The sequence below is a fragment of the Canis aureus genome, chromosome 35 (genome assembly GCF_053574225.1).
Source record: "Canis aureus isolate CA01 chromosome 35, VMU_Caureus_v.1.0, whole genome shotgun sequence".
NCBI lineage: Eukaryota > Metazoa > Chordata > Mammalia > Carnivora > Canidae > Canis > Canis aureus.
Genome location: NC_135645.1, coordinates 6,397,102 through 6,411,816, shown reverse-complemented (window position 1 = coordinate 6,411,816; position 14,715 = coordinate 6,397,102). Strand labels below are relative to the sequence as shown.

Below are 14,715 nucleotides of genomic sequence, written 5' to 3'. Positions count from 1 at the left end.
TTTTTTTTTCTTTGGATTAAAATTCCTATGTGTTTCTTTTAAGAACTACTTAAAAGAGAAGCAGGAAATGGATTAAATTTTGTTTCATCTCATACCAAAAAGGAAGTTATAACATTCTTTTTCCTAAGCTATCCACTGAGATGGAACTAGTAAATAAGATAGCCATTACCAGATAGGAGATTATCAAACAAGTAGGTTAAGATAAATTAGCACCATCAGATAATCAAAAAAGGAGCTCTGCTGAGGCTTGGGTAAGAAATTACAGATTTGTTTGACAAAATAATTACATTATTACAAAAACAACTGTGTTACACTGCTCAATCCATATACATTATTTCAATGATGATGAATTTCATTAGAATTTTACTAAATGAGTTTGGGGATAGTGTACACAATAAAATCTCCACCTTTGCCAACAGCATCATTTTTTTCCCAGAAAAAATCCAATTTTATAGGAAGAAAAAAAAAAACATAGGATTGTCAAATAATGTAGTGGCCAAGAGTACAAGCTCTATAGCTCAATTGCCTAAATTCACATCTGAGTTCCGCCATTTACTAGCAAAAACTGGCATATAGCAAGTATTCAATGAGTATATGCTATTATGTTGGTAACATTTTCAGCCACTGAATAAGAAAAAAATATTCATCATTTCAAAATTATTTAAAGAAAGGTGATCATTTTCATAAGCATCATTTTTAATCATTCAAAATTCTTTGCTCTCTGCATTCATACTCAAATTTCTGGAGACTAAAACTAAACACAGAATTTAAGCACAAAAAAAATTTCCTTTATAACTTCTTCATATCACATTCTTATTTTATCCATCTCTGTATACGTTAAAGACCTAATATAGTCAAGGTATCACTTCTGCCAGAAGACTTCTATGTAATTCCTTTTTTGTTCTCGTTCTCTCTCTCTCTCTCTCTCTCTCTCTCTCTCTCTCGCCTTAAGTATACTTATTTCCTCTTTTCTGTCATGCTACTTCATTCACTCTCCTCCTTCCTTTGGTCACACCCTCTGTTACTCCCTACAATACCTATAGAATTCAATCAACTTTTTGGTTCAAGTGAAAAATCAAAGTTACCCACTATAAGACAGAGAACCAGAGTACTTTTTTTTTTTTGCCACTCTCATTACTTTTTTCTAATACTAGTCTTCCCCTTTTGGCTGAGCTTACACATTCTATGAACTTTTTCTACTCATTTTCTCTTATCTCGAAGGATTATCTTAGGCACCTTTCCTTTTGCAATTTCTGTATATTTTTTTTTCCCATTCATTCATTATTCTCTGTTTATTTGTTCTCCTTTTTGGTATTGTTTTTCTTTTTCTTAAGAGATTACCATCTTTCTTATCTGTTCCTCTTTTCGATCTACGTTATCTTGTTTTCATTAGACACTAGAGCTCTAAGCCCCACATTAAGTACCTGAGTGGTCAAACAAGATTCATTTTTATTCTGCCAGTATCCATATAATGCTACAACTTTCAAAATTTAGTTTCCTTTTGCCAATTTTGTGAACAGAGTCAGTAGCCCCATGAAAAGATACTGAATACAAAAGTAGTGGTTAATTTAATTGTCAAGTTGGCTAAGGCACAGTACCCAGATACTTGGTCAAATATTATTCTAGATGCTTCTCTGAAGGTATTTTTTTTTAGCTGAGATTAACATTTAAATCAGTAGACTTTGAGTAGATTACCCTCCATAAAAATAGGTGGGCCTCATCCAATCAGCTATAAGCCTTAACCAAAAAAAAAAAAAAAGACTGACCACCTCCAAACAGAGGGAATTTTGCCAGCAGACTGCCTTCAGACTTGAAACTGTAACTCTTCCTTGGGTCTCTAGCCTGCTGGCCTACCTACCCTTTAGATTTTGGATTTGCCAGCTTCTACAATTGCATGAGCCAATTCCCTTAAAATCAATCTCTCTACATATATACATACTTCCTATTTGGTTTCTTTTAAGAATTCTAATATAATAATTAAGCAGATACCTTTTTTAGCGATACTTCTGTTAAAAAAAGTTATATTATTCCTCCAGTCCACTTATGACTCTATCACTGACTTCTTGATTGGAAGAATAAAGGTACTTAAACATAATACAGCTAACAATAATCTTAAATCAACAGAATATTAAAGAACCACATTTCTTGTGGTAATTTTCAGGTTATAAAAAGCACCATTCTTCAAAAATTCCCTTTTTAATAGAATCTAAAATGAACCTATACCAATTTAATGGAGGGGAACTAGAGATTTTGTCTAATCTTACTGCGAAACTTTTCTGAGATGGGCAAAGAATTTGAGATAAATAATGCACTATGAGAAAGGGATTCTCAAATCCCAAATAAGTGGCTACTGTACTTGCATTCTGGTTCAAGACAAATTTAAAAAATCCAAATATTCAGAAATGAGGAAGACTAAATGGGAAATAATAACCATTATGACTTTCTTAAATAGATCTCACTTTCTAGGTAATGTAATGCTCAGTCAACATCAGAAAATTGCAGAAACATTTAGGTTTGAAGCTAATTCCTCTTGATCTAGTTCACATTTTGGTTATTTTAAGAACATATCACTTACCTCACTGACTTCTCTATCTGCCTCTTCACTTCTATTCTGAGCCTCCAAGAGAGTAATCTGAGAAGATAGTTTTTCTGAAAGTCACAAAATAAATATCCTTAGATGATTTATGTAGAGTATTTGAGAAAACAGAGGCATGATTGTGTATGAGGCTATCTGAGATGCATGAAATAATCAAGAGGAAAGAAATATAATTTTGTGAAGATAAAAGGTTTATGTTATTAAAAAAAAGTGGCAAGAGAAGATGAGATATAAGATAGAATGGTAAAAAAAAAGAATGGTGCTAGGTAATAATTAATCTGAGTGAAGTATATAAATAGTGGAGGGTTTTAAAGGAGAAGGACACCAGAAGTAGCAGCTATTTTTGTGGTATAATTTGGGACTTCTAGGGTGATAAGTCTGCTTTGGTTTATCAATAATGCTACTGTATTCATAATATACATCTTACATTAGGATTAGAAGCATCTGGGGGTCTCAGTCAGTTAAGCGGCCAACTCTTGATTTCCACTCAGGTCATGATCTCAGGGTCCTAGAATTGAGCCCTGCACTGGGCTCTGCATTCAGCGGGGAGTCTGGTTGAGATTCTCTCTCCCTCTCCCTTCACCCTTCTGCCTGCTCACATGCACACTCTATCTTTCCCAAAAATAAGTAAATCTTAAAAAAAAATATATATATATATATATATATGTGTGTGTGTGTGTGTATGTTTTACATTAATATAGCACATAAATGTCTTCAATATTCTTTCATAAAGATGTCAAATTTTGCACTAGAGGCACCTGGGTGGCACAGTTGGTTAAGCATCTGCCTTGCATTCAGGTCATGATCCCGGGGTCCTGGGATCGAGCCCCACATCAGGCTCCTGACTCGGTGGGGAGCCTGTTTCTCCCTCTGCCTTTCCCCCTGCTTGTGTTCTCTTTCACTCACTTTCTCTGTCAAATAGATAAATAAAATCTTAAAAAAAAAAAAAAAAAGTTTAGCACTAGAACAGAGCTATCCATCTCCTCAGTGAAAATATAAGGAAACAAAGAATGACATGACCTAAAGCTATTTCACAGAGAGGTGGGATCATAATCCAGTCTCCCAAGTTCTATCCCATGTTCTATTTTAATGCATACATTTAAAAAGGGTAGTAGGTGGGTGGGGGGCCGGGCTAATTAGGGGATGGGCATTAAGGAGGGCACATAATGTGATGAGTACTGGATGTTATATGCAACTGATGAATTACTGAAAACTACATCTGAAACTAATGACGTACTATATGTTGGCTAACTGAATTTAATAATTAAAAAAAAAAGTATACCTTGGAGAACAAAAATACTGATTATTAATATGCCCCCAAGAAGTTTATACTCTCTTGAGAAGCTAAGATAGATATATTAAAGGAAAATAAGCACATATTTTTTACACTACATCTAGGTGTCTTAACATGACCTACATGGGCTCTCATGAGTTTACCCCACTTACTCTACAATCTCCTCTTCTGCACTTCCCCTTTTTGTTCACTCAACTCCCAAAATACTGGTCTTACTTCTGTCTGCAAACATATCAAATTTATTCAGATCTCATGATAATCTGCATTGCTCTTTTCTCTGCTTGGAATGTTCCTTGCTCAGCCTCTTTGCATGGCTGTCCCCTTTCCAGCATTCAGGTTTCAAGTTAACAGAGAGGGCTACTGTGATCACTCTAATGCTGCTTTCCTCTTCCCCCATGCATACTTGCACTTACCTATTTTATTTTTATCCTAATAGTTATATACTTATTTATGGCCTATCTTCCTCTCTTCCTCTCTAGTATATTCAGGGCAGCATCTGCAGCAACTAGATTACTTCCTGGCACAAAGAACAGGTACCCCAGAAATCTGTTAAATGAATGAATGACAACTCAAGAAACAAATGAATTCAAAATGGTATATGATGTGTTCAAACACCTCACAAGATTATTTGGGGAAGAGGTACAGTGGCAGAAATGGAAGTACAAAAGGTGAGTTGAACAAAGTATGACACACAAAGCACAAGTAACCTGACACCAAACACAAAAACCAATACAGAAAATCTTAAGGCCAGTGATCCCTGCAGGAAAAAGCAAAGAGAATGGAACTTGTAACACCTCTAAACTATAACAAGCTACATGACAGTGATAAGCATTGTTTGCAAAACTGCAAAATAAGCATCATGGATAAGGTCTCAAAAAAGTGCTTTAAGTGGGTTGAATAATGAGCTGAATTTGCGGCGTTATGTATCAACAATGGTGAGAATATCTTTGTCTAACAAAGATACATAATCCCCAGTGTTTTGAGCTAAGTAGAATTGAAAAGTGGTTAAGGTGGAAATACTGTCTTTACAAACTTTATTTGGTATTCATTCTCACTCTTCGAAGATAAAGCTGTACAGTAGTGTAGTTTATCATGGATAAAATAGATCATTAATGCACTATTAACTACATGTTACTATAACCATTAAGGTTCTTGTGAAGTAAGTGATGAGTAAAAGGAAGTTATGTCTTTTTTCTTTATTATTCACACATAGTCTACCAGAACAAAATGCTGTTTTTGTAGTTCAATCCAACAAAATTTTATTTGGCAGCCACTATTTGCCAAGGACTGCACTAGTTCTTGGTAAAAGGTAAATCAAAGGTGAAAAAGAAAAATGGTTCCTACCCTTGAAAGGCTTATACTTTATCTCTGAAGAGTTTATAAAATATAAACATAAACAGATGATTTTAATACAATGTTAAAGGAAAGTCAAGAATGTTAGTGAGGCGCAAAAATTTAATCCAACTGACAAGGATCACAGGGTCAACTTCTGAAAAACATAATATCCTAGTTGAGGCCTAAAAGATGATTAAGAATTAGCCTGGCTCAGGGAAAGGGATAGGGCTCTAAGTAGTATATTAGTATTAGCAAAATCCAAAATGTTTTCTACTTTTGGACCTTTATTTATAGTGATCTCTGTTATCTCATCCCCAAAATTTATTACCAGGAATGTCCTTTCTTTCTTCATTTTGCTATTTAAAAATTCACCCTCTTATTAGTTCCATTAGTTCCTATTCAAGCCATGCTCCTGAAAAGATCCCTTGACCACTCCGAAGTAAATATAATACAGACATCCTGCAGCATATCCCATAATATAAAATGTTATACTTACATAAACACGGACATGGTGCTTTGTTTATTGTGTATTAATGCTATCTTCAATAACTACCATCTGTGCTAAGATCTTTATTGTCATAGAATCCAGAAATCTATATGTTATATATGTATAGTGATAAAAGCAGAGGTACATGTGAGCTAAGAAGACAGAGAATTACAGTTGTCATTTATACATACCATTCTCAGCTTTCAGCTCTTCCAGCTCTATAGAACTAAGAAGCAAAGCTTTCTTTTCATTCTCTAGTTCTACCACTTTCTTCTTCAAAAAGGCAATATTCTCCTCATTGACGGCCTAAATTGTAGAAAGACAACAAATTAATGATTCTTAGTGAAAACTCTCACATTAATGCCAAGACAGGCCCTGCATTTTTGTCTTCTAAAAGTTCTCCAGCTATGAAAATACTTTTAAAATGGCATCTGCTTATCTGCATCTTTAAAGTAATGTTTTTTTTACCAGAAGACAGAAAATCTTTCACACAAACTTCTAGTTCATTGGCTTTCAAATTTAAAAATGGACTCTGGATTACAAAGAATCTCAAGTCTGTTGCATAAGAAAAAAGATTTTCAGGTCCATAAACTTTGATTAATGCCACTGGATAATAAGGTCAGTCTCTTATAGGAAACTAAATATGAAGGGAGACTCCCAAAGAACAGGAACAAAAGTTAACATGTAACCTTTAGGAAAAGAAGAGCCATAACTGTTTTTGTTTTTTCCAAGAATAATAAAAATTATCTTGTGCTTCATTAATGCATCCATATTGATTTGGTTTTCCTAGTAAGGAAATGGAAAACCATTTATCTAATTATGACACATCCTTAGTTGTATGTCGTTTCATATGTTGTTCTTCTCCAAGGGGATTATTCTATACGATTCTTCATAAAAGTGTAGAATTTTTGAGCCTTGAGGGTCTTTTCAGTTCACTCAGTCCTAAATTGTCATTTGATGTTTAAAGAAATGGCAAGACATGAGTTAAAGGATCCTATGATTTTTATCCTGAGGGAAGTTCCCAGTTTACATTACAAGCTATTTACAGCAAGTAAAATACGGGTAGAAAAGCTGCAGAATGAGAGCCTGAAAAACTAGAAAGACTGGGACAACCGCAGCTGCTAGACTGTAAGAGGGGAAATCAAAGAAGGAGAAAAAAATCACCATGAAGGAGCCCTAAATTCTAGGCATAAACTTAGCCCAATCACTGGCTAAACAATTAACTATGCATTTGTAAGGCTGACTCAAAACAGAAGAGCTAGGGCAAAAATAACTGAGTTTTGAATGGCTGCCCACCATAGGCCAGAGCCGATGGTGTGAATACAAATTATTGTTCTTTAAAAAAAAAAAAAAAAAAGATTCTATTTATTTGACTGAAAGAGAATGAGACAGGAAGAGAGTACAAGTGGGGAGGGGAGGAGGAGCAGAAGGAGAAGCTGGATTCCAGCTGGACAGGGAGCTTGATGCAGGGCATGATCCCAGGACCCTGAGATCATGACCTGAGACAAAAGCAGATGCTTAACTGACCCAGGCACCAAATTACTGGCTTTTAAAAAGTAATAAAAACTCCTGAGAGTTTTAGAAATAAAAAAAGAGAATATTATGAACAAAACTTTCACAATATTCAGGTTAGAATACAAAATCACTCACCACACAAACAGGGAACGTCACACCTATTCTCAAGAGAAAACATAATCAACAAAGATGAAGCACAAAATGATACAGATTTTAGAACTAGAAAAAAAAAAGAATTTTAATAAAGCTATTACACGTATGCTCACAATGTAAAGGAAAGTATCCTCATAATGAACAAAAAGATAGGGAATTGTAGTAATACAAAGAAACTATAAAATAATGAACTACTCAGAAGTTCTAGAACTAAAAAGCAGAAGACCTGAAATGAAAAATTTTTAAGTAGAACCTATATGAAAGAAGAAAGTCTTGGTGAACTTGAAGACAGATCAACAGAAATTATCCAATCTGAAGTTTGAAAAAAAGAAAAAAAAAGAAAAGTGAACAGAGCCCTCAGGAACTTATGAGAAAAATAAAAGGTTCAATATATTTGTAATTGGAGTGCCATAGGAGAGCAAGGACATAATGGAGGAAAAAACTTATTTGAAGAAATAATGGCAAAAATTTTCCCAAATATAAATTTATTAAAAAGTTCAACAGGGATGCCTGGGCAGCTCAATGGTTGAGCATCTGCCTTCAGCTCAGAGCATGATCCCAGGGTCCTGGGATCAAGTCCCACATCAGACTCCCTGTGGGGAGTCTGCTTCTCCATCTGTGTCTCTGCCTCTCTCTGTGTGTCTCTCATAAATAAATAAAATCTTAAAAAAAGGGACACCTGGGTGGCTCAGCGGTTGAGTGTCTTCCTTTGGCTCAGGGCACGATCCCCGGGGTTCTGGGATCGGGTCCCGCGTCAGGCTCCCTGTATGAAGCCTGCTTCTCCCTCTGCCTGTGTCTCTGCCTCTCTCTGTGTCTCTCGTGAATAAATAAATAAATAATATTTTTAAAAAAATCTTAAAAAAAAAAGTTCAACAAGAGCTAAGTGAGAAAATTACAGAAGAAAACCACAACTAAGTATGTCACAAAGATAAAATCTTAAAATCATCCAAGAAAAAAATGGTACTTTACATAGAGAATAATAATTTGAGTAATTTGACCAATTGTTGGAAGAAAATTATAGGCCAGAAAATAATAAAACACAATCTTTAAAGTCCTGAATTCTGTCGATCCAGAATTACATAACCAGTACAAAATACCTTTCAGGAATAAAAGCAAAATAAAAACATTTTTAGATAAGTGTCAGTGGGTTCTGGAAAAACTTCAAGTAATCTACTATATGTGTGAATGGAATCCCCAAAAGAGGCGAGAGAATCAGAAAAAAATAGTTTACTAATTAATGGCAGAAAATTTTCCAACCTGATGAAAACTATAAACACAAAGATTCAAAAGGCTCCAAGAACTCCAAGCACAAGAAACAAAAAACTACACCAAGGTACTATCTAATCTAAGTATTCAAAACCAGTCATAAGATCCTAAAAGCTGCCAGGGGGGCAGGGGAGATAAGGATGATAGTAGATTTCTTCTCAAAAACTAAAATGCAAGAAAGAAAGAGTAGAGTAACAAGCTTAAAGCATTGAAATAAAAAAAAAAAACATCAATGTAGAATTCTGTAGTCAGCAAGAATATCTTTCAACAACAATGGAGAAATAAAGATGTCTTCAGACAAATAAGAACTTTAAGAACTCATCACCAGCAGACCTGCACAATCGTGTATATACACACACACCGACATACATGCACAAGTTAAAGGAAGTTCTTCAGACAGAAAGAAAACAATACCAGATGGAAATAAGAAACTATACCAGAGTTCAGCAACTTTTGAGGCCTTCTACCTGTTTTCGTAAGTAAAGCTGAACTGAAAATCAGTCACAATCATTTATCTTTGTTCTATATCCGCTCTTGCTCTATAATGGCAGAGTAACTACAAAAAAAGATTATACGACCCACAACACCTAAAATATTTACTATTTGTCCCTTTTCAGAAACACTGCCAATCCCTGATCTACCCTAAAGAATAAAAAGTATCCGAAATGGTAACTGCAATGATAAATATTTTATTATTTGACTGTCTTTAAATAATAATTGAATAAATAACAATTTAATTAACAATTTGTTTATGAGTAAAACAATAACATAAAAACCAGAAATGAAGAAATGCATGTATATAAGTTCTTATTCTATACATGAAGCAGCATAATATTATGTGAAGGTAAACTGCAATAACGACAGAGACTATAACCCATAATGTGGCCACTAGAATAACAAAACAAAGAATTATAGCTAATAATCTGCAAGGAGAGAAAAATAGAATCATAAAAAATACTTAGTAAAAAAAAAAGATAAGAAAACAGTTGGTAAAATAGAAAATAACAAGGTCAGAGACTTTTACAATTATATCAATAACATTTTTTAAAATTTATTGATGATAGTCACACAGAGAGAGAGAGAGAGAGAGAGGCAGAGACACAGGCAGAGGGAGAGAAGCAGGCTCCATGCACCGGGAGCCCGACATGGGATTCAATCCCGGGGCTCCAGGATCGCACCCTGGGCCAAAGGCAGGCGCTAAACCGCTGTGCCACCCAGGGATCCCTATATCAATAACATTAATGTAAACAGTCTGAACACTCCAACTTACAGCAGAGACAGGATAAGAAGTAGGCTCAAATTCTGTGCTGGATACAAGCAATGAACTTTAAATACAAAGATACAAACAAGTTAAAAGTAACAGAATGAAAAAAAGATGTATGTTTTGAACCATTAAAAGAAAAGTCCAGTAGCTCTATTAATATCAAACAAAAGTACATTTCAAAGCAAAAAGAATGTCATCAACGTCATCCAGAATAAAGAAAGCCATTTCATAATAAAAAATGGGTCACTTAATTAAGACCTAAAAATCCTAAATGTTTAAGCCCATAGTAACAGCTTGAAAATAAATGATGCAAAAATTGATAGAAGAGGGAGAAATAGATAAATCCACAACTATAATCTGAGATTTTAATACTCCTGTTGATAATTAAGAAAACAAGCAGAAAAGCAAATGATACAGTATATTTGAATAACATAATCAACCAGCCTTACATGATTGACATTTATACGACACTCCAGTCAATAACAGCAATTATTTTCAAGTACAAATGGAAGATTTGCCAAAATAGACAATATTCTGGGCCATAAAGGTCTGAATCAATTCCAGAAGATTCAAGTTATACAAAGTATGTTTTGACCACAATAGAATTAAAATAAAAATCAGTAATAGAAACAGCTCCTGGAACATCATCCCCAAATATCTAAAAACTAAGTAATCCAAGAAGCAAAGAAGAAATCAAACAGGAAATTAGTATTTTGAACTAAGTGAAAAAGGAACACAACAGAATTTGTGGATATGCCAAAGAAGATGGTAGGGAGAAATTTATAGTGCAAAACACCTACATTAGAAATAAGAAAGTTGGGGATCCCTGGGTGGCGCAGCGGTTTGGCGCCTGCCTTTGGCCCAGGGCGCGATCCTGGAGACCCGGGATCGAATCCCACATCGGGCTCCCGGTGCATGGAGCCTGCTTCTCCCTCTGCCTGTGTCTCTGCCTCTCTCTCTCTCTCTCTCTGTGACTATCATAAATAAATAAAAATTTAAAAAAAAAAAAAAAAAAAGAAAGAAATAAGAAAGTTCTCAAACCAGTGGCCTCAGCCTCTACCTTAAGAAGCTAAGAAGAGGAAATCAAATCCAAAGCAAACAAAAGAAAGTAAATAATAAAGATTAAAGTAGATATCAACAAAACAGAAAACAACAGAGCATCAATGAAACCAAAGCTGGTTTTCCTGAGATCAATAAAGTCGGTAAACCTTTGGGCAGTATAAGTATGTATAAGTAGGTATAAGAAAGAAAACGCAAATTACAAATATCAGGAAGAGGGGTGACATCACTATAGCTCTACAGATATTAAAAGGGATAATTAGGGACTATTGCAAACAACTTTATGGTTTTAAATCTGACACTTTAGATGAAATGGTCCAATTCCCTAAAAGATACAAAATACCAAAGTACAATAAAAAAGAAACCAATAACCTGAATAGCCATATAGCTACAAATGGAATTGGTAGGAAAAAAAATGCACCCAAAAGACAACTCCAGGACTAGATGGCTTCATTGGTGAATTTCCAAAAAACATTTAAGGAAAAAATAATACCCAGCCTACACAAAATCTTCCCCAAAAAACTAAAGAGGTAAGAATACTTCCCAATTCATTCTAAAAGGCTAGCTTTACTCATACAGCAAAATCAGATAAAGAAATTACAAAAAAACAATAGACAAAAATTCCTCATCACACAGATGCAAAACTTTAAAACAAAATTTTAACAAATGTAATTTAACAAAATAGAAGGGTCATATATCATTACCAAGTGAGGCTTATCCCTGGAACTCTCATACATTGCTGATGGGAATGGAAAATGGTACAACCACTTTGCAAACAGCCTGGAAGCATCTTAAAACCTCTCAAATACCTAGGTGATCCAGGCATTCTACTTCCAGGTATTTTCTGAGAGTAAAGAGAGCATAGGTCCAAACAAATATTTCTAAAAGAATATTCATAGAAGCTTTATTTCTAACAGCCAAAAACTGTCACAATCCAAATAAACCTTGACCCTTCCCTTATACCACACACAAAAATTTATGTGAGGTTCAGAGACTGAAATGGGAAAGTTAAAACCATAAAGGTTGTGGGGAAAAAAACAAAAATCTTCATGACTTGGCATTATTAAGCAAAAATTTCATAGTTAGAACACAGAAAATTATATCCATAAAAAATGATAAATAATAGATTTTATCAAAATTATAAAATGTCTGCTAATTAAAAGATACCATGAAGGATATGAGTAGGAGGTATGCCATAGCATGAGAGAAAATAGTCACCAACCATCTGAAAATAAACCAGTATTCAGGATATATAAAGAATCCCCTCCACTCAATAATAAAAAAAAAAAGAATTTGATTTCTTAAGTGGAGAAATGACTTGAAAGGGCACTTCATCAAAAGAAGATATACAAATGGCCAAGAATCTCAAGAGAAAACATTCAACATCATTTATCGGGGAAATGCAAATTAAAACCATGAGACACCACCATGCACCCATTAGAATGGCTAAAATTTTTTAAACTGACAATATCAAATCATATACTTTAGGTGGGAATATAAAATAATACAGCCACTTTGGGAAATGATCTGCCAGTTTCTTAGAAAGCTAAATACAGGGAAGCCCGGGTAGCTCCGTGGTTTAGTGCCACCTTCAGCCCGGAGCGTGATCCTGGCGACCCAGGATCGGGTCCCACATCGGGCTCCATGCATGGAACCTGCTTCTCCCTCTGCTTGTGTCTCTGCCTTTCTCTCTCTCTCTCTCTCTCTCTCTCTGTGTGTGTGTGTCTCTCATGAATAAATAAATAAATAAAATCTTTCTTCTAAAAAAAAAAAAAAGAAAGCTAAATACATACTCTATAGCCCAGTGATCTCAACTAGGATCCACTGGAGACAAATGAAAACATGTCCACGCAAATACTTGTACAAGAATATTTATAGCAGCTTAATTCATAATGGCCAAAACATGAAAACGCCCAGGTATTCATCAACAGGAAATTATAGCACAGTCATGCAAAAAGAAAATGCAGAATATTCACAAAATGGAGTACTTCTCAGCAATATAAAAGAATACATTATGATATATGCAACAATATGGATGAATCTCAAAACATGCTGGGTGTTAGGAAGCTTTACACAAAAGAGTATATATATTGCATGATTACATTTACATTATGTTGTAAAACAGGCAAAATTAATCTATGGTGACAAAACAGAACACTGGTCAGCTCTAGAAGGTTAGGATGTGACTGGCTGTGAAAGGGTATGAGGATACTTTGTAGGGTAATAAGAATATATCTTGATAGGGATTTGGGTAACACGGGTGTATGCATCTGTCAAAAATCAATGAATAATACACTCAATGTTTATACATTTCATGTTTATAAATCTTAATTCAAAAGAAAAAACTATTAATATTAAAAATCAGTCAATGACATGCATGCTGAAAAACATTCTCATTTCTGCAATTTGCTGTGAAACACATAAAAAATGAACTGGTGAATGGATAAATGGATCTTTGATAAAACAAATATAGTAAAATGTTGATAGAATCTAGATAGTGTCTATATACATGTTTTGTATCAAATTCTTTCAATTTCTTTGCAATTACTGAAAATATGTTCTTAAACATTCAAGGAAAAAGTTGTGATTTTGAGAATAGAGGAGATTGGAATGCCTAGAAGCTAGAAACCAAGAAGCAAAAATTCTAGAAGTACTAGAAACCAGTACTGCTACACAGTACTGCCCAGGAACCATGGTACTCTGCTGGTCAGTAAGTCTGTCAGTTCAGAAGGGTATGATTTTATAATGGAGATGAATAAATCCAGTTATCCTAGCTTGACACTAGCCAATAAAAATCATCAAACTCACTCTGTTTTGATAATCATGGTCTATAAGCAATCTTCTGGTGATTATAATCTAGCTTCCCATAGAGATTTTTAGAGGAGAAAAAGAGAATATACTGACCAAACAACAGCTAATTGGCAGTTAAAGTTTTTACTGTTAATTAATTAATGGGAGGATTATGATTTATATAATAAACTTTTAAGTCTGGTTAGACTGAATTGTATACATTAAAGGTGGTGAAATTTCAATCTACCAAAAACAAAATTGACTTCTCAGCTGAGAAAATGGATTATAAGATCAAAAACAATGATTTACTTTCAATATGGAATTCTAAGACCTTAGAATCAGAGAGGTTCCTGAGATCATGGTGCTTGTTATCTATTATATTCTCATTAACCATTTTTGAGACACTAAATTAATGGTTTTCATGATTCCTTTCAACTGGAATCGCCTCCAAAAAAGCATCTTATCAGGCAGAAAAGACTTATATTACTTTCTGGCTAAAAGAAAGCTTTTATTACTTTCTGGTGTAAATTCTCATTAGAGCACCTAAGTATGATACAGCAAAGACAGATCACATTCATTAGAAGTATACATTTCATTACCTGTGTATCCTCAGTATAAACATCTGGGAGAGAAGCTTGAGATGCTGTTTCATGTTTAGGCAAGGTTGGTCTGCTTAGAAACTGAGTAATTTCTTTGGATTTTTGCTGGAGTTGATCTAAGGAAAACAAAGTAAGTAAATAGAAATGATCTCTACTACAAGTCTAAAAACGTGGTAAGCTATTACCTCCTAGAGATACAGCACATGCTGTTCACTCTAGGTCAGTTATGTTAACTAAAATGAGGATGCCAATGACAACATGTTTTTATGACATGTTTTAAATGCTCTGAGGGACCGAAGGGCATTTCAGTAAACCACTTCCTTAAAACGTAAAATAAAAAAGGCTTAGAATCATTCA

At 34.4% G+C, this 14,715-nt stretch overlaps 1 protein-coding gene and 1 long non-coding RNA gene across 10 annotated transcripts in view; one reads left to right on the top strand and one right to left on the bottom strand.

Annotated features, from left to right (window-relative positions):
* Nucleotides 1-14,715, bottom strand: part of GOLGB1 (golgin B1) — a 90,634-nt gene that overhangs the window by 41,347 nt on the left and 34,572 nt on the right. For all 8 annotated transcript variants that reach the window (XM_077884325.1, XM_077884317.1, XM_077884324.1 and 5 more), the window contains 3 exons: nt 14,359-14,474; nt 5,904-6,018; nt 2,576-2,649 (listed from right to left, as the gene is read on the bottom strand). In XM_077884325.1, coding sequence (XP_077740451.1) covers nt 2,576-2,649; nt 5,904-6,018; nt 14,359-14,474 — 305 coding nt within the window. The remainder of the gene's footprint in view (nt 1-2,575; nt 2,650-5,903; nt 6,019-14,358; nt 14,475-14,715) is intronic.
* LOC144305482 (uncharacterized) overlaps nt 1-14,715 on the top strand; it is a 30,670-nt gene that overhangs the window by 11,242 nt on the left and 4,713 nt on the right. For both annotated transcript variants that reach the window (XR_013372481.1, XR_013372482.1), the window contains exon 3: nt 4,370-4,558. This is a non-coding gene — a long non-coding RNA (uncharacterized LOC144305482). The remainder of the gene's footprint in view (nt 1-4,369; nt 4,559-14,715) is intronic.